At 54.3% G+C, this 19,517-nt stretch overlaps 2 protein-coding genes across 3 annotated transcripts; one reads left to right on the forward strand and one right to left on the reverse strand.

Annotated features, from left to right (window-relative positions):
* Positions 1–201: 201 nt before the first annotated feature.
* NOSIP (nitric oxide synthase interacting protein) lies at positions 202–13,269 on the reverse strand. Its single transcript, XM_045772107.2, has 9 exons — positions 13,145–13,269; positions 5,041–5,111; positions 4,191–4,296; positions 2,993–3,074; positions 1,333–1,492; positions 1,124–1,242; positions 788–975; positions 534–642; positions 202–309 (listed from the first exon to the last, which is right to left on the reverse strand). The coding sequence occupies exons 2-9, from the start codon at positions 5,108–5,110 to the stop codon at positions 238–240; spliced, it is 906 nt and encodes a 301-aa protein (XP_045628063.2). The 5' UTR covers position 5,111; positions 13,145–13,269; the 3' UTR covers positions 202–237.
* Positions 13,177–19,382, forward strand: PRRG2 (proline rich and Gla domain 2). 2 transcript variants are annotated; one of them, XM_045772108.2, is made up of 8 exons: positions 13,241–13,300; positions 14,044–14,112; positions 14,793–14,890; positions 15,084–15,259; positions 15,406–15,445; positions 17,298–17,433; positions 18,297–18,455; positions 18,774–19,382. In XM_045772108.2, the coding sequence occupies exons 3-8, from the start codon at positions 14,806–14,808 to the stop codon at positions 18,790–18,792; spliced, it is 615 nt and encodes a 204-aa protein (XP_045628064.1). In that variant the 5' UTR covers positions 13,241–13,300; positions 14,044–14,112; positions 14,793–14,805; the 3' UTR covers positions 18,793–19,382. The 2 variants fall into 2 exon arrangements, with proteins under 2 accessions (XP_045628066.1, XP_045628064.1); XM_045772110.2 differs by lacking the exon at positions 14,044–14,112 and having other exon boundaries at positions 13,177–13,300.
* Positions 19,383–19,517: the final 135 nt, after the last annotated feature.

Raw genomic sequence — 19,517 nt, forward strand, 5'->3', positions numbered from 1 at the left:
TTTGGACTCTCACTTCTGGCCACTCTTACCCAGTGTTAACGCTGCGCCAGTGCGTTCAGTTCAGATTTTATTCCTAACGTCGGGCCACCTTTAACGTAATTCGCCCGCGCCTTTGATTCCGGGCTCCGCAGCAGGCACACGCTGGAGGGCTGCCTGGGGGCCCAGGGCTCCAGCGCGGCCAATGAAGGCACCACACGGCCAGTGAGTCCAAGCCCGTTTATTTGGTCTCCTGTGCATTCAGGCCTGCATCACCGGCCTCGACTTCTCAGCCTGCAGCTTTACTCCCGAGCCCGCGAAGCCTGTGCCGCCCTGGGGAGGTGGGGACAAGGCCAAGGTGGGGGCAGGTCGGGCTGCCGGGGCGGTAGGGGGAGTTCTAAACCCGGTAAGGTGAGGCAGGACCCCAGTAGAAGGGCAGGGGCGGGGCGTGGAGGAGGCTGGCCTCCCGTGAGGGGGCGGGGTCCCGGGGAGGTGGGGGCAGAGGGGAGGGGGCGGGGCCTTGGAGAGCGAGGCCGGGGAGGTGGGTCACGGCTCACCCGCTGCAGCACGATGATGTCGCGGTCCGTCAGCTTCTCCCCGTTCACGGGGTCTACCATGTCTTTCCGAATCAGCTTCTCCACGCACTCCAGGGTGACCACAGCTCCACTACGGTGAGTGGGGAGAGTGAGGGGCGGGGGGCGGGGCACCGACCAGAGGCCCCGCCCCGACGAGGGAAAGCCCCACCCCCGAGCCCGCCCCACCCCGCCCCGCAGGCCCCGGGATCCTCCCCCGGGTGACTCGCGTGACTCACGAGGGCCGCAACACGGCACAAGGCGTGGCGTTGCTCAGGCTGTCGCGGGTCACAGCGCACACGTAGCGCTCACTGCGTGTGATGAGCCCCACGCGGTCCACGGAGCTGTCGAGTGGCGTGAAGCGCACGGGGGTCAGGTCCGACATGCGCAGTGGCTTCCCGGACATAGGGCAGGTCACGGTGCGTGACTGCGCGGGACAGAAGGGAGGCAGGGTCAGCAGGCAGGGCTGGGGCCAGGTGTAGGAAAGAAGGGGGGGGTGTTCCCAGGCAGGAAGGGACCCCGGGGGGATTCTGGCCCTCTGGGCCCAAGTGGGCCCAAGGTGCTGGGAAACTCACAGGCTTCTCCAGCTTGGTGGCCTTGGCCTCGGGGGTCAGCGACGGGATCCAGAAGCTGGGCAGCGCTTTGTCCTTGTCCTTGCCCGTGGGGCCTGCGCTGGACCCAGGTCGGGCATCATCTGCAGGGGGAAATGGGTTCAGATGCCACTCCCGGGGAGGAACCTGGCCCCGCGGGACCCCCACTCACTTGCAAGTCTGCTCCCCCTCACCTGGGCTGTTCCCGGAGGCGGCCTTGGGCGTGAAGGGGTTGAGGGGCCGGCTCACGATGGCTGCCTCCTTCTCCAAGAAGCCTCGCACCTGGTCCTGGGCCACAGCCCGCTGCAGCTCTTTCTGCTCCTCACGCCGGGCACCCCGCTGTTTCTCATAGGCCTGGGGACAGCCAGAAGGAAGTGGACTGTGTGTCTCCCTGTGGGTTTTGAGTCTGAGGGTGGCTCTTCCCATTTCACAGGTGGGTAAACTGAGGCCTACAAAGTGGACAGTCCTCACACTGTTCGTAGAGGCTGGTGACTGCCAGGGTGTGAACCTTTAACCTGCTGTATCTGTGGTGTAGCTTTGCTGCCCTTGCTCGTCTCTTCCCCTCCTGCAGGACACCTAGGTCATTTCCCATTTAGCTGGTTTGGGATTCATTGGCTTCCCTGTTCCTGGGCAGCAGAGTGGTCAGCAGCTTGGCAGGAGACAGATGGTCTGACTTAAACCTTGCCTCTGTCACTAATGAGCTCTATGGCTTCCAGTAAGTGCTGTGATTGCTCCTGGTCTCAGTTTCTTCGTCTGTAAAACGGGCTAACAACAGCGACCTACCTCACAGGCTCACTGGGTTATGCAGGATTTCTGGGACATGCTTAAACCTTGCCTAGCACATGGCAAGCGCTCCATAAATGTACCTGTGGGCCACGTTATATTTTAAGTGTATGAACTACAGACCCTGTCCCGCCCTCCAGGCGGGTTCCAGGAGAGTAAGAAGCAATTAACATTCACGGAGCCTTGACTGCGTTGGTGGCGTGGGTGTGCGCATGGGCAGAGGCAGGGGTGCGGTGCTGAGCTCTGAGACTGCCCTGTGCCCCCCACCCCAGCTGAGGGAGGAGAACACTGAAGCTGACCGGTGCTCGGGAGGGCCTCTGGCGTGGTCACCATGATGAGGGAGTGCAGGGGCAGGTCACAGGCGCAGGGGAAGCCACTCGCTCAAGACAGAAGGCTCAACAAGAATGGAGCCCTGTGTGTTTCTGGAGCTCTGGGAAGCCTGGCTGGAAAAGCTGGGAGGCAGGCCCGCTGTGCCCCAGACACAGTGATAAACAGGGTCTCTCCTATCCATGAAAATAGTTCACCCATGGAAAGTGGGCATGGCTCCAAGTAAAGCCCCTGAGAATTCTGACCTGTGGGCATCTCCCGCATGCCCTGTGGTGCCCTCTGATTTGGCCCTGTGGACCCATTTTAGAGCCACCGAAACTGAGGCCCAGAGAGATGAGGTGACATCAGTTAATTCAACAAGCATTCACGGAGAACCTAGGGCCAGGGGGCAGGCAAGAGATTTGTTCCCTACCCCTGGGGCCAGCCGTCTAGCGGGGGAAGTGGGCACGAGTTGGCCACATGCAGAATCACAACCACGACAAGTGTCAAGAGGTGGCAAGGACAGACCCTGGGGCCCCTGGACTAGCAGGAGGTCAGAGGAGGCAATGCCTGGGCTGATATCTGGAGGAGGAGAAGGATTTAACCAGAAGTGGGGGGGTATGGTACACCAGGCAGTGGGAACAGCCCAGGCAAAGGCTCAGAGGGAAAAGGAACTCAGAAAGGAAGCCCAGAGCAGCTCTGCTTGTGACCTCAGCATCAAAGCCGCCTGCCCCTGCCTGTGCCCCCTCCCCCCATCCCCATCACCTTCATCTGCCTGGCGATCTCCTTCTTCTGGTGCAAAATGTACTCGAGGATTGCCTCCCGCTCATACAGGTAGCCATCCGGGCTGTAAGGACAGGACAGGGTGAGAAGTGTCGGTGCCCTACCCTGGGCACCCACTAAAGCCTCTTACAGGGAGTGGGTCACTCAGTCACTCGGCGTGGCTCCCTGAGGTGGACCAGACCATCTCTGTTCTCCGGGCTTTGTAATCTACTCCGACATGTGTGTGTGTATGGGGCGGGGGGGGGGGGGATGATCTTGTGCTGTAAAGGGTTAACTCAGCAGGCCTGCGTGATCGTGATCCATGATCCGAACCCTGCACATTCCAAAGGACTGGCCCTTGACCAGCCCCAGGAGGGAACCTGGGAGCCCCTGGAATGTGCTGCCTGATAAAAGTATCTTAGTTCACCTGGGGCACATGGGGGTGGGGGGCCTTGGGTCATGTGGTATCAGTTAGACCTCTGGAGGGGCTGGAGATCAAGGTCAGCCCCAAGGAGGTCAGCCATGTCTCCAGGACCAGCCTCCAATAAAAACCCTGGATACCGGGGCTCGGGTGGACTTCCCTGGGGGGCAGCACTCCCGCGTGTTGTCACCTGTTATTGCTAGGAGACCAGCGCTGTCCCTGGGACTCTGTCTGGAGAGGATGACTGGAGGCTCACTCCTGGTCCCTCCCAGGCTCTGCCCCACGTGTCTCCCCCCACTGCTGACTTAATCTCCCTCTTCGTCCTGTCACAAGCTGTCACTGACTAGAACCACCTCCCCCAGTTCTGTGAGTTCTTCTCATGAACCCCTGAACCTGAACGTGGCCTCGGGGACCCTAAACCACGGTCGGCTCTCGTCACTCTCTCTGTAACACAGACCCGCACGCCGAGCCCATATTCAGTCACTGGACCAGCACCTTTTACCCACGATCTCACTGAAGCCCCCGCCAGGCCGTGAGGCAGGTAACAGTGAGGGCTCCACACAGGAGCTGTTATTATGGGCCAGGCAATGTTCCAAGGGCCCAACCCTCTATTACAAATGTATTCTTTCCCGCACCCCGTGGAACACGTTAGGATCATGCCCATGTCTCGGATGAGCACACTGAGGCTCTGAGAGGTGAAGGGGCTTGCCCAGGGCGCCCCGGCTGTGTGAGCGGCCAGACCCACGCATGCGGCCCCCTCCAAGCAGCTCCCCGGCTCACGTGACGACAGGGTCATGGCAGGGCTGCAGAGAGAGGCAGCAGCAATCGAAGTCCTTGACGGCATCCCGGCTCAGTCGAATGTTCTGGGTCCCGTAGCCTGAGGCCGCTGGGGACAGAGACAGACAGGGGGATGGAGGGACAGGAGACATGCCCCTTGCCCAACCCCAAGAGAAAGGCAGAGAGAGAGCGTGGAGGCAGGGGGGTGGGGGAGAAATAGGCAGTCAAGAGCTTGGGCTGTGTGTCTGTGTGTCTGTGTGTCGGGGGCAGGGGCAAGACTCACAAGAAGGTGTTCATCCAGAGGGTAAGTGACAGACAGACAGACAGGCCTGGTCACTGAGGAAGCTGGGTAGAGAGGCTCACAGCTGACTCCCCTCCGCCCCTCTGGCTCTGTGACCAAACTCAAGGTCCTGTGTCTCTCTGGGCCTCAGTTTCTGCCTCTGGAACATGGCCATGACAACAGCGATTGATGAGTTCCCGTACAGAAATGCCCATTATAGGGGCGGGGTGGGGGGTTGTGCGGGATGGCCAAGGGCTAGTCCTCGTAAGGTCATGACCATCAGTCGGGCGGAAAGTCAGGAGGCACAACCAGAGGGGCAGGGGGGATAGTGACTTCTTTTATTTTTTAAGATTTTTATTTATTTGATACAGCACAAGCAGGGGGAGCGGCAGAAAAGGAGAGGGAGAGGGAGAAGCAGACTCCCCGCTGAGTGGAGAGCCTGATGTGGGACTTGATCCCAGAACCCTGGGATCATGATCCGAGCCGAAGGCAGACGCTTAACCAACTGAGCCACCCAGGCGCCCCGGGGATGGTGATTTCAAAAGACATTTGTCCCCCTGCCAAACCTGATACCTGTGTCCTTCTTCTTCTCGTGATAGGTGTAGACGGCTCCTGCCGTGCAGTTCTTGCCGTGCCGTGTCATCCTGAGGGAAAGAGGGGACAGTCGCAGGGCTGTGGTGGAGGGAGTCCACAGGGTGGTCAGGCCCTCAGAGCTGATCTGCCCCTGCCCCGCCAGATGGGAAAACTGGGGGTGGGTCAGGGGGAGGACTTTTCCCTCCCCCCCAACTGCTAGAGAGGCAGTGGCACAAGACTTACGGGCTGTTTCTTCTCTGATCTGCACTTTATTTATTCAATTATTTTTATTTATTTATTTATTTATTTTATTTTTTTTTTAAAGATTTTATTTATTTATGTGACCGAGAGACAGCCAGCGAGAGAGGGAACACAGCAGGCGAGTGAGAGAGGAAGAAGCAGGCTCCCAGCAGAGGAGCCCGATGTGGGACTCGATCCCGGAACGCCGGGATCACGCCCTGAGCGGAAGGCAGACGCTTTAACGACTGCGCCACCCAGGCGCCCCTTTTCAATTATTTTTAAAGATTTCATTTATTATTTGATAGAGAGCGTGCGCACGAGTGGGGGTAGGAGCAGAGAGAGAAGTGGGCTCCCTGCCGGACATGGGGCTCGATCCCAGGACCCTGAGATCGTGTCCTGAGCCGAAAGCAGACGTGTAACCAACTGAGTCACCCAGGCGTGCCCAGGGGAGGACAGTCTTACACACATGGAGTGGTGAAGAAACATCTATACACTCCCAAAAGGGAGACGGCATTTCACTTCGAAAAAGATCCACACTCTGCTTGTGGAAGCGGCCATGGTGGGGGGGGACCTTGTGAGTTACTCTGAGGCGGTAGAAGGAGGGTGATCTGAACTCCAAAAAGGTTCTAGCGGCAGATGAGGATGGGTGTGGCTCCTCACACACAGGGGGGAAGTGAGGGGCCTCGGAGATGTCCTGTTTGGGGGGGGGTGCTTTGTGTATGCCTACGGGCTCACAGAACTGAGCACAGTCCTCTTTCTCCTGAGTGCGTGAGATCATCCGCAAGGAGAGGTGAGATCCACGTTCTGCTCGAATTGTTGCCTAACGTTATCAGCTGCACTGGAATAAATCACATCTTCGAAACGAGCATCCTAGCAGAGCTGACTGTACACGGAACTCTAGCAAATCAACAAGAAAAACCCTCAGCTACCCCAGCAGGAAAAGGAGCAAAGGACGTGAAGAAGGGACAATACGGAGGAAGGAGCTCAAAGACTTAGGCGCGTGTGGGGAGACACTCAAACTCTCCGCAGATGGAAAGGACAGTAAAGTAGCACTTGACGCCTATCATCAGTCTGGCGGGAGAAACTTCGAAAGCTGCGTAGAGACCAGGGCTTGGTGACGACGCGCGGTCGGTCACAGGACCCTTAGCCATCGCAGCGCGGAGAGGGAAAGGGTCAGCCTCCCGGAACACAGGCTGGTGGAACTTTAGCAAAGTAAGCGCAGGCGATTCTGCACTTGGGCGATGTGCCCTGAAGACCTCCTCAGAGACATCCGCACGGGAGCACACATGTCCACAGCGGTGTTATTTACACCGGAGGGGAGTCAGAGGCAGATGGAAGCCCCTCCCTGGGAGAATGGGTGGTGACAGCCCATTCTGGAGACTATTCAGCTGTTGAGATGTAACCCGCTGGATGTGTGCAAGGCATCATGGGTAGATGTTAACGCAATACTGGGTATAAAAAGTAAGGGAAACAATAGTAAGAAATGCAGCAGGATCGCTACCAATCTACACGTGCCCAAGACGGTACATTTTTTAAAAAAGATTTTATTTATTTATTTGACACACACAGAGAGAATAAGAGAGCACAAACAGGGGGAACAGCAGAAGGAGAGGGAAGGAGAAGCAGACTCCCCGCTAAGCAGGGAGCCCCGATGCGGGGCTGGATCCCAGGACCCTGGGATCATGACCTGAGCCGAAGGCGATGCTTAACCTATTGAGCCACCCAGGTGCCCCAAGACGGTACATTTTAAAGAAGGCGATACAAACAAGAGGGTACGCACTGTGCCTACGGGGTGGGGACCATGCAGGGGCTGGAGATATAGGAGGCTGGGAATTATAGGGATCCGAGGACGGGGCAAGATGACCTTCAGCCTGGCCTCGAGCCCAGGGATGGCCCCGCACTGGCTGTGCGACCCTAGGCTGGCCATTTCATTTCTCCGAGCCTTGAATTAATTTGGCAAAAAGTGGGGATAACCATGGGATCTAGTTGACGGGACCGGATTGCTGTGAGAACTGCATGAGTCCTGCTCGAAGTCTGGCACACAGAGGGTGTTCGGGAAATATTCTCCCCGGCTCTCTGGCTGCAAGAAAGATCCAGAAGGCTGGCGTGGGGGTGCGGGCGGGGGTGCAACCAAGGGCTCCCAAAATCCAAAATGCAACTCTGTCTTTATTCCCCTCTTCTGGTCGCCTTTGGAAACTGTCTTTCACATCCAGAACTTGAACCGCAAACCTCTCTTTGAGCCGTGGATCTCGCTCTCCCCCTACTGGCGTCTTCCCTCAGAAGCCGGTTTCTGGTCTTCGGTATATTGACACAGACTAGATGCAGAGATCTTAAGGATGCAGTTTGATGCGTTCTGGCAAATGTATATGCCCTCGTGACCAGCACCCCAGTGGAGACACAGGACATTTCACCCCAGTGGTGGCCACGGTGCTGCTCCCAGAAGCTAACTTTGGGGAAACACCCCAACGTGACCCACGGACCCTCCTCCGACTTTCCCTCACCACCCCCCGACCCAAGCTTTTGAGCAAATGTCCAGCACCTGCTGTCTCCCCGGCTCACCTGCCACCCGCTCCTCCCCCGGGCCCTCTGGCTTCCACCCCAGCCCCCTAACTGCCACTCACGAAGGTCGCGCTGACCTCCTCCTGGACCAATTCTCCATTCTATTCTTAGTTGTCAACTGCCTTGACCCTCTGCGGTATTTGGCACCGGGCTGCTTGTCTTGTGGCCAGTAACATGGGTTTCTACACTCTTTGGCTTCATGGCTGGGGACATTTTCCCTCCCAGAGTGAGAGGAGCAGCTATGAAGGGACCATCTTTTTTTTTTTTTTCCTACTCAGCCAGGCAATAATGCCAACAGGTCTCCGACCCTGTGCCAACTCTCTGCACCCCCATCTCATCTCGCCCAACCTCAACCACTCTCTGAAGTCTGTATCATCACCATTTTGCAGATGGGCAAATAGATGCTTTGAAGCCACTGCCTTCGGTTCTCAAAGTAATGTCCGGGGAACCTGGGGGGGGTTCCCTAAGATGCTTTCAGGGCGTCCACAAATTATTTCCGTAATAATACTAAAGTGTGTTTGCCTTTGTTACTCTTATTCTCTCACAAGGGTACAGTGGAGTTTTCCAGAGACTGTGTGACACGTAAGGATGTCACTGCTCTCACCGCTAATTGAAGGTGTGCTTGTGCGTCCTTGGGTTTTAAAAATTTTAGGGGCACCCAGCTGGCTCAGTCAGGGGGAGCATACGACTGTTCATCTCAGGGTCGTGAGTTCAAGCCCCATGTTGGGTGTGCAGCTTACTTAAAAAAAAAAAATCCGTTTTATTATGCTAAGTGAAAGAAATCTAGCACAAAAGGCCATGTATTGTAGGAACCCATGGATACGAAACATCCAGAACAGGCAAATCCTTAGAGACAGAAAGTGGATTGGTAGTTGCCACAGGCTGGGAGAAGGGGAAATAAGGAGTAACTGCTGAGGAGTATGAGGTTTCTTTCTGGGGTGATGAAAATGTTCTGGAATCAGTAAGTGGAGATGACTGCACAAAATAGTGAATATACTACTTTAGATTTTTTTTTAAGATTTTTGTTTTTAAGGACTCTCTACACCCAATGTGGGGCTCAAAGCCAAAACCCTGAGATCAAGAGTCGCACACTCCACCATCTGAGCCAGTCAGGTGCCCCATGAATATACTACTTTAAATGGATGAATTTTGTGTTACGTGAATTATATGTCAACCAAAAAACATTTTTTTAGCATCAGTTTTAATTTCTGATACAGCAAATATTGATGGAACTCACAGAAACGAAAGTTCTCGGGAGTCCTCAATGACTTTTAAGACATTGAGACCAAAGAGTTTAAGAACTGCTGGCCAATGGCTGAAGGGCTGGCAGGTGGCAGGGCCAGGATTTCTCTGGAAGCTGACCTTTCACCCACCACGCTGTATTGTCTCCTCATTAAGGCCTATTTCAAAGTAGAAAGTAGAACTACTGCCCTCTGCTGTCACTAGTGTTTCAAAGAGGAACTATCCAAAACAGCCACTTATGCTCATGCCCACTTTCCTGGGGAGAAGGATCCCAGGATCCCCCCAGCCAGGAACCAACAGAGCCAGGATTCGAACCCAGGCAAGCAGGCTGTGAAGCCACCTTCTTGACCATGTGGCAACTGTCAGTCCTCCCAGGAAGGTCACCATCTGAGAATACAGGCTAACCCGCTCCCTTTCTGTAGGAAGGCTTCAAAATCCAGAGTGTGTTTTCCTCTTTCAGCCCATTTGACATGAAATTTTCACTGGCGATACGTGACCTATACTTAGGTTTTGTGATTTCCTGCTGTGAAGGGTGCATTCACATACCCGCTTTGTGGCGAGCATACTTAAAAGTTTTCCATAACTGAATCAAGTGCTGGTGCTTAAATTTACATTAATTAAAATGAGGGGCCCCCTGGGTGGCTCAGTCAGTTGGGCGGCTGCCTTCGGCTCAGGTCATGATGTCATGGATCTTGGGATCGAGCCCCGCTTCAGGCTCTCTGTTCAGTGGGAGTCTGCTCCCTCTGCCTCCCCCCCAAATAAATAAATAAAATCTTTAAAAAATTATTTAAAATAAAAGAATTAGAAAACTCAGTCCCGGGGCGCCTGGGTGGCACAGCAGTTAAGCGTCTGCCTTCGGCTCAGGGCGTGATCCCGGCGTTATGGGATCGAGCCCCACATCAGGCTCCTCCGCTACGAGCCTGCTTCTTCCTCTCCCACTCCCCCTGCTTGTGTTCCCTCTCTCGCTGGCTGTCTCTGTCCAATAAATAAATAAAATCTTAAAAAAAAAAAAGAAAGAAAGAAAGAAAACTCAGTCCCTCAGTCAAACTAGCTGCTTATCAAAGGGCTCCAGGGCCTCTTGGATAGTGATCCTGATCAAACAGCACCGCGCTGAGATGACCCACTAATGATTCCGTAACGTCATCCACTATCTGTCTGGTGTTCCAATCACTGATTCTCTCCCAACTGTCTTTTTCTGCAGTTGGTTTGCCTGAATCCTGAGCCAGGGGTTCTTAACCTTTCTGTGGGGCCAGAGATCCCTTTGAGAACCTAGGGAATGCTACACACCCCTCTCCCAAAAATGGTGTGTGTCAGGCCATTCCAGGGCTGTGTTAAAGGAAAACCAAGGGGCTAATTACACTCCAGGAAATCAAAGACAGAAATAGGACATGATGTAAGCAGTACAGACAGAGTTCCCTAAGGGCAAAAGTGAGCATCTGAGACTCTCTATTAATAACGGCTGATGTTTAGGGGCGCCTGGGGGGCTCAGTCGGTTAAGCACCTGCCTTCGGCTCAGGTCATGATCCCAGGGTCCTGGAATCAAGCCCTGCATCGGGCTGCCTGCTCAGCGAGGAGCCTGCTTCTCCCTCTGCCTGGTGCTCCCCGTGCTTGTGTCCTCTCTCTCTTTCTGACAAATAAATAAAATCTTAAAAAATAACTTAAAAAAATCTTTTAAAAAATGTATTTATTTATTTGAGAGAGACACAGAGAGAGAGAAACAGGAGTGTCCACACAAAAACTTGGACACAAATGTTCGTAGTATTCAGAAGAGCCGAAAAGTCGGGGCGCCTGGGTGGCACAGCGGTTAAGCGTCTGCCTTCGGCTCAGGGCGTGATCCCAGCGTTCCGGGATCAAGCCCCACATCAGGCTCCTCCGCTATGAGCCTGCTTCTTCCTCTCCCACTCCCCCTGCTTGTGTTCCCTCTCTCGCTGGCTGTCTCTATCTCTGTCGAATAAATAAATAAAATCTTAAAAAAAAAAAAAAAAAAAGAAGAGCCAAAAAGTGGAAACAACGCAAGTGTCCATCAACTGATGAATGGATGAACAAAGAGGTATACCGCGGACAAAGGAATAGTCTTTAGCCATAAAAACAATGAAGTACTGATACATGCTACAGAATGGATTCACCTTGAAAACATTATTGTTTGAGTGAAAGAAGCCAGTCAAAAAAAAAAATTGGCATTTATGTGAAATGTCCAGATTAGGTATATATCCACAGCGACAGGAAACAGAGCAGTGGATATTAGTGCTGGGGTGGAGGGGAGCATGGGGAGTGACAGATAATGGGTACTGGGTTTCTTTTTGGAGTGATGAACATGTTCGAGAACTGACTGTGGTGATGGTTGTGCAAGTCTGTGTGTATACTAAAGACCACCGAGGAGCGCCTGGCTCGCTTGTAGGTAGGGCATGTGACTCTTGATCTCCGGGTCATGAGTTCGAACCCCACGTTAGATCTACTTAAACCCCACGTGGAATCTACTTAAAAATCAAACAAACAAAAACACCAAAAAAAAAAACCCTACTTAATTGTATACTTTATATTTTTAATGATTTTTTTTTACGATTTTAAAGGAATCTCCACACCCAGCGTGGGGCTGGAACTCACGACCCTGAGTTCAAGAGTTGCACACTCCTCCAACTGAGCCAGCCAGGCACCCCTGAACTGCAGACTTTAAGTGGGTGAACTATGCAAATAAATACAAATAAATCTGATTTTTGTTTAAAAAAAAAAAAGGAAGTCAGCAGATTTGGGGTTTGGACTGTTGACCTCTGGCATGGAGACGCAAGTAAAATGTAATTACAAGGAAACAAAAGATAAATTCATACCCAAGGGGATGATCAACAGAATAAGTGATCCAGTTTCTTCCATAAATCAATTATGTCAAAAAGAATAAAGGGTGGGGTGGAGGGGACTGTTAGAAGTTAAGAGGCATTTAAGAGACATAACAGCAGTGACTTGACTGGATTCTGATTCAAACAAATGAAACTTTTTTAAAAGGCATTTTTGACACGCAAGATTTGATTATCGACCAAGTAATATGTAATATTCTAGAATTTTTGCTTTTGGAAACTGTGATGATGGTATTGCAGTCATGTAAATGTCCCTTGTTTTTACACATGCATCCTGCAAGTTTTAGGGATGATATGTCACGGTGGGTAGGATTTGCCTTATATATTTAAATGTAAACAATATGCCAAGCTAGTATGGCAAAAATATTACTAATCGGTAAATCTGGGCGGTGTGGATTCTTATATTATTCCTTCCCTTTTATGTACGTTTGAACATTTTCTTTCTTTTTAAAGAAATTTATTTATTTATTTGACAGAGAGAGAACACAAACAGGCGGAGTGGCAGGCAGAGGGAGAGGGAGTGGGAAAAGCAGGCTCCCCGCTGAACAGAGAGCCCAAGGCGGGGCTCGATCCCAGGACCCTGGGGCCTGAGCTGAAGCCAGACCCTTAACCGACTGAGCCACCCAGGCGGCCCAAGTTTGAACATTTGCATAATAGAACATTAAAGTAAAACCCTTCGAGGCCCAAGTCCACACCGACTCAACAGCACCGTCGGGATGAGAACCCAGGTCGGCCGGACCCCAGAACTCCACGTAGGAAAAGGTTAAACCCCACACCAACTCAGAGAAGGAACGGGCTGTCAAAAAGGAGCAAAGGCGACGGTGGGCGGCTGCACAATCCCCTCCGCCCTCCCCGTCACAGTCTGGGAAACTGAGGCAGGAAAGGGGGTCTGTCTTCCTCAACTCCCACTCCTTAGACCCCCACCCCTACCCCCGCAAGAGCCCCAGTCTCTCCTTCCCCTGGGACCCCCGGCCCATCGCCCTCTACCGTGGAAGACCAACTCTCAGCAGAGCTGCCGGATGGAGGCTTGGCTGGCTCCAGGGGATGCTGGGAGATGTAGTTCAGCTTCAAACTAGGGGGCTGGAGTGCTCTATTAATGATTGACAGGGAGTCGGGAATTCGAAATCTTATCCCTGTCTCCCTCAGGACCCCAGAAATCTAGCCCGCGGGAAGGCGATCGCAGCAACACTATCCCGCCACCGCCTGGAACTCACCTTACAAACGACTCCTCGTTCCTTCGTTGCTTCTTCAACTGTGTCCCTACACCGGAAAGGAGGGCTGTTTTCCCTCTCCGCTTCGCCCACTTCCGCCCGACAGAAAAGACCGGAAGCAGAGCTGCCCCGAGTTGCCGAGATACCGCGTCTGACTTGGTAAGTCCTCCCTTCTTCTTTCCCTCCCTCCGGAAACGGGAGTAGCAACTTGAAGGTTCCGGTTAGTGCAACTGGTGTGAATATGTGGCGCGCTTAGTATATACTAGGTATTCCCCGGGGCGGGCGATTTCCTGCTTAGGCCCAGGCTTTGCGTCTCCCCAAGTCCGAGTTTAAGGATTAGCCACTTCATCCAGAGATTGGGAAGCTCACTCTCCCAAGTACATCAGTCACTTACTGCATGTTGAGAGACAATTGAGAAGGGACCATTCCTCTGTCCCTGGTGTAGAAGCAGAAAAATTGAGAAATCAGAAGTGAAAACCCTTCAAATCACCTCAGGAAATAGGAGTTGACTACAACATGGTCCACCTACCCCGAGGGACCAAGGGATACATACATTTCCAGCCAATTTTTAGCTATCTAACTATCTGGACACCTAGACATTTATTGCCCTCGCTCCCCCAGGGAAGCTTCCACCTCAGGGACGCCAACGAGGGAAGAGATGTCCAATCCCCTAAGTACCTCCACGGTGTCAGTGTGGGAGCCCTGGCTTCCCCCCAGGGCTCTGGACCTCAGGCCCTTCATCCTAAGGTCCCTTTAAATACTTTGTCCCTTACCTGAGTCCCGCCCAGGGCAGGTAATCACAAACCCCGCCCCTCTGCCAGAAACCGGGATCGTCTTGATCACGGGGAAAGGGGTACCCCTCCTTCCTCTCCCCTCCCCTTTCCCCTGTCCCCCACTCACAGCTGGCCGCAGCTGGCAGAGGAAGCCCCCCCGATTAAAGAGGAAGGGAAAGTGCTCACAAGTCTGGGCAGGTAAGTGAATGTCTCCTGGAGGCAGAGCCTGGCTTGGGGACCCTGGCCTCCTGGCTCCCTGCCCCTCTGGGACTCAGAAGTTCCCGTCCCCGGGCCCCAGGAGTCCTGGACCTCCACTCCCTTTTCCCCCTGGACCCAAGAATATAGGCTCTTTGCCTCTCCTGCTCTTGCTTCTCCTGTCATCTTTGATCTGTGTGGGTGGATGTGGCAATGGGCACAGGGAGAGGCAAGTATAGGTGGAAATTACCAGGAAGAAAGAAATCCTGATCACCGATGGACATGTTTATGAGCGCCTACTAGGTGCCAAGATTCGTGCTGGGTGCTGCAGACACGGGAGAGAAAAAGATAAGCCCCTGCTCCAGTCTCTGGAGGCACACTGCTTTCACTCAAATCCAGTTTCTATCTTGCAAATTGTATGACCTTGGGCAATTCTTTTCCCTCTCTGTGCCTCGTGTTCCTCATCTGTAAAATGGGGATAATAATAGCACTGCTGTGAAAAATTAAACTGAGTTGCTACAGGGAAACTACCTTGAACAGTAGTTCAACGACCTGGCCCAGAATCCAGGCTACGTAAGGGTCTGCTATGATGATTACCATGGACCATCGAGTCCAGTCGGGGTGACCGTGCCTCATCCCCCGGGGGCTGAGGCACTTGACATCTCTCCCACTCCTGGTTTCAGGTGTTCATAAAATATGAGGGGCTACCCCTCTCTGCTGCTGCTATACCTGGGACTGAGCATCTGCTTGGACACCTCACCCAGTGGGGAGCAAGACCAAGGTGAGTGTTTGAGGGACGAGCTGGTGTCCAGGCACAGACCTCCATCCACCTTCCCCTGACTCAGGAACCCTGGCCTCTTGTCCCCTCCTCTCCCAGGACTCCATAGTTGTCCATCCCCTTAGGTTCAGCTTCCTCCATGTCCCCAGTCTTGGGAACTCTCCATTTTTCTGTCCTTTGTGTGCTTTGGGCCCAGGAGTCTTCCTGGACTCCCCAGAGGCCCAGAGCTTTCTAGGAAGCCATAGCCGGATTCCACGAGCCAATCACTGGGACCTGGAGCTGCTCACGCCGGGGAACCTGGAACGGGAGTGTCTCGAGGAGCGATGTTCCTGGGAGGAGGCGAGGGAGTATTTTGAGGACGATACGCGGACGGTGAGAGCCTCTGCGGGCCCTGGGTTGTCCTGGCCCACAATTCCCTCAGCCCTGGGTCTCAGAAATCAGGGTGGGCTGGTTTGGGGGTATGGAATCTCCCCATTGACATGCTGCCTTTCCACCTGCCCTACTTCCGTCCTTTCAAGGAGCGCTTTTGGGAGAGCTACATCTACAATGGCAAAGGAGGTGAGTGGGGGGGGGTGCCCTCTTTTTCTGTGCAGCTAGGCAGCCCCTTCCCCTGGACGTTGAGCCAACATCCCCTGCTCCAAATTTGCCTCCTCCAAATTCCATGCTCCCTGAGTTCCTGGAGGTGGTTAGTAAAAGAGTCCCCTCCTTTGCGACTGGAGGAACCCCTTCTTTGGAGGAGGTCTCCTGTCTTTAGGAAAAAGGAATTCAGGGGGAGAGGGGTTACAGCCCCGGGGCCTATGAGGCGTCAGGCTCAGAGGCGCTGACCCACCTGAGCCCCTCTTTGGAATCCAGAGCCCCAGCCCCTTCTGCAGCTTGGTTGCTAGGGGGATGGCTCCCTAGCAACGGGGCCTGGCTAGGCCAGGCCAAGTAATGGAAGCCTGTGAAAGCTCACCTGCTCAGGCTGCCTGCCCCCAGCCCTTCCTGTGAGTTCTAAGGCCCCACCATGGCTGCAGTCTTGTTGCTAAGGGGGGACTGCTCCTTAGCGACCAGCCCTGGCCAGGCCGGACCAAGGAAGCCTGCAGCACTCACTACCTGGCTCGCTTCCCCTCCCCCACAGCCCCATCCCGGCCTCGGCCTGGTTACCAGGGAGGCCTCCCTAGCAACCACACCTAGCCAGTCTCAGGACCCAAGGCCCACTGCCCAGGGAGGAACCCCCTCCCTGTACCAGATGCCCCACCCCCCTGTGGCCTGGTTGCTAGGGGTGGATGCCCCTTAGCAACAAGCCCTAGGTCTGGCCGGAGTCCTCACATTGGAGCCTGGTTGCTAGGGGAGGTAACTACCTCACTGCAGGCCTAGCCAGGCCTGGGGGCTCCTTGAATCCACCTGAAACAAGTCAGAATCGGGAGGGCCCACCTCCTCAGTGCAGCTCTTTGCTAACGGGGCTAAAAGCCTGGGGTTTACTGTTTGAGCAAAGCTCCCGACCCAGTGCTAAAGGAGGTCTCCCCAGCGGCAAGACCCAGGAAGGCCTCACCAAGCTGGAGTTCTCCCTGTGTCTGCTCCCCCTCAGACAAGTGGCCTTTGATTGCTAAAGGCCTAGGGGTTAGCAAAGGGTCCACCTGACTTCTAGACACCCAGACATCTGTTACTTGGGGGGAGGTCCTGAAATTCCTCCATTGATAAATGAATTTTTCGTAGCCTTCTGGTCAAGTCAGAAAACTTCCTGCGATTCTGCTCTTTCTTCAGAGTTGAGGTCTTGCCCCTCAGTGGCCTGGGTGTGGTAAAGGAACTATGTTCCAGAAGGGGGAGGGGTGCCAGATAAAACACAGGATGCCCCACCCCATCAGAAATTTCAAATACACTTGAATAAGTTTTTTAGTATAAGTATATTCTAAATACTCCAAGGGACATACTCACACTAAAAAAATTTGTTGGTTGGGTATCATATATTATTATTTGCTAAATCTGGTAATGCTCAGTGTGGGGGCCTCTGGAGTTGCCTACCTGAGCTCCCTACCCCACCTTCAGTGTGTCCATTGCCCTCTTAGCGATGGATTTTGCTTAGGAGGGACTTGAGCCACACTGTGTCCAGGGAGGGGCCTCTGTCATCATGGGGATTCCACTGCCATATTTTTTTAGTCCCAGATGAAGTTATCATAGACTCTTTGTGTGTTTGATCTCAATGAATTTCCACAAGCCATGGGGGAGGACTTAGTGTTCCCATTTTACAGAGCAGCAAATGGAGGCTTAGAGAAACCAGTGCGTTGAGTTGCCTGGCGTCACACACCTGGCAAGTGGGCCCCGCCATTCTGCTTTGCTTCTTGGCCTGTACTCCTCCCTCAGGGGGAAGGCATTGGGTTGTCGGGGTGAGTGACAGCCCCTGACACAGTACTCCCCCTTCCCCCCACTGCAGGGCGTGGACGAGTGGACGTAGCAGGCCTGGCTGTGGGGCTGACGTCTGGCATCCTGCTCATTGTCCTGGCCAGCTTGGGAGCCTTTTGGTATCTGCATTGCCGACGGGCTGGAGGCCAGCAGCCCTGTCCCCAAGAGTAAGGGGATTCAGACAGAAGGGGCCCAGGGGCTGGAAAGCAGGGTGAGCAGAGGAAAGAGGAAGGGTGGACCTAAGGAGACGAGTCGAGGTTTGGGACAGGTGGGCACTGAGGAAGCGTCTGAGGACACTATCAGGTGGAGAGTCAGTCTGTGAGACTGTGCGTGTAGGGTTACCGCCATTTTCTGTCTGACTATATCCTCAGTACCTGGCACACAGTAGGAGCTCAATCAATATTTGCTGCCTGTCTCCATGGTACCCGGGTGATGTGTGATTATCACCCTGTGTGTATTGTATCTGGTGAGGCTGCAGCGTGTGGTCTCTGGGTGTCTGTGATATGTCAGTTTCCGTGGTGACAGGCTATAGCACACGTGTATGCGCCTTGTGAGTTCTCGAGGCGTGTCTTTCTCAGTGGCAGGGTCTAAGAAAGTGCTTGAGTGTCAGGAAAGTATGGCGAGTCTGGTGGGTTTTCGGAAGAGTTTATTGTTAAGAGAGGCACTGGGAAATTTGTGACTGTGTCTCTGTGTTGTGTCTGCTTCTGTGTGTATCTGCCTGTGTCTCTGGGCTGTCTTTTTCTCCATTGCTCTCCCTGTAACTGGAACGCATGTGTGTCTGTGAATGAGTATGTCTCAGCAGTTGATTTCTGTCTGCCCATCCCTGTTCGTCTGCCTGTCATTCTGAGGTGCTTTTCTATGTGGACGGTCAGGCTGAAGGTGACCCTCTTTCCCCTGGCCTTTCTCCCTTCCACTTGTGTCCCCCTGCCACTCTCAAAGTCTCTGTGTCCCTAGATCTTCCCGCCAGCCTTCTCCCAAGTCTCTCTATCGTGTGGGTTTCCCCTGCTAACAGTGTACCTTCTGTCCCCAGGGCTGAGCTCATTAATCCCCTGAGTCCCCTGGGCGACCTAGGCCTGCCGACGCCCCTGCCTCCACCCCCACCCCCACCCCCACCTCCAGGCCTCCCCACCTACGAGCAGGCGCTGGCGGCCTCTGGGGTGCACGACGCACCTCCGCCCCCCTACACCAGGTACTGGGCAGGACTTCTACCCGGGGGTGGGGCGCAGAGGGGAGGACGCTGCGGGAGGAGGGGCGTGGGCTCAGGGGCGGGACTTGGAATTTTGAGCTTATTATCCGGGGCGAGGCTTGGAGCTTGGGGGCGGGGTCCTATGCAATTGTCTGGGGGCGTGGCCCAGTGTTGTCTGTGTGGAGCTTTACCGGAGGGTGGGTCTTGTGCCCAGAGGGTCTGCGATTGGCTGAGACGCCCGCGGGCGGGTCGGAGTGGTCTTGGTTCAGGGGGGAAAAACAGCCGGGTCTTTGACTCCCCGTTGTGCCCCTCCCCTTGCAGCCTCAGGAGGCCTTGCTGAGGAGCTGCTTCGGAGCCGAGGTTCCCCAGATTCACTGCGGATTCCAGAGCCCCCAGGCCTCTTAAACTACATAGCTGAGCTCGGAGAGTGGTGGGAGTAGGGGTCGTCCGGCCCGAGGCCCACCCTGGCACACGTGTTTCCGCCGTGTACGGATACGCGCGTATCCTGGGTCAACGTGTTCCCTCGTCCTGGCTACTCGCGGACCCCCACACTTTGATTGTGGGGGGTACTCGCCTGTCCCGCCCCCGGGGCAGGCGTGCTTGGAAACTCGGACCCCGGCGCGTAGGCCGGGTATACCCACTCGCGTGAGTGAGCAGGTGTGACAAGGCCATCGCTCTACAGTGCCACGGGCCACGCACACGCAGGGCCCTGCTTATGCACACGCGTGTTTTCGTGCGCTGTCCGTGCACGCTCGCGGGCACTCTGCAACCCAGGGAAAGGGTGGGGGGCATATTTGGAAATGTGCTTTTTGGGGGAGGGCTCGCATTACACCGGGAGACTGGAGTTGAGCTCGTCTCCTAAATAAAAACCCTTTGTAAGAGACACAAAAAGTGAAACAACGCAAAAGAATAAAAACCAAATAAACTGAATTGCATTCCCGGGCGCGTCTGCGCGCGGCGGAGTTGGCTTTCTGTACAAACGCTGCGCCCTACACCCCCAGGCCCTGCTAGCGCTCAGTATCTCTCTCTCTCTCTCTCTCTTTTTTTTTTTTTTTGCATTTGCAC

This window comes from Ursus americanus, chromosome 21 (assembly GCF_024610735.1).
Source record: "Ursus americanus isolate L20-20 chromosome 21, mUrsAme1.1.p, whole genome shotgun sequence".
NCBI classification, from domain to species: domain Eukaryota; kingdom Metazoa; phylum Chordata; class Mammalia; order Carnivora; family Ursidae; genus Ursus; species Ursus americanus.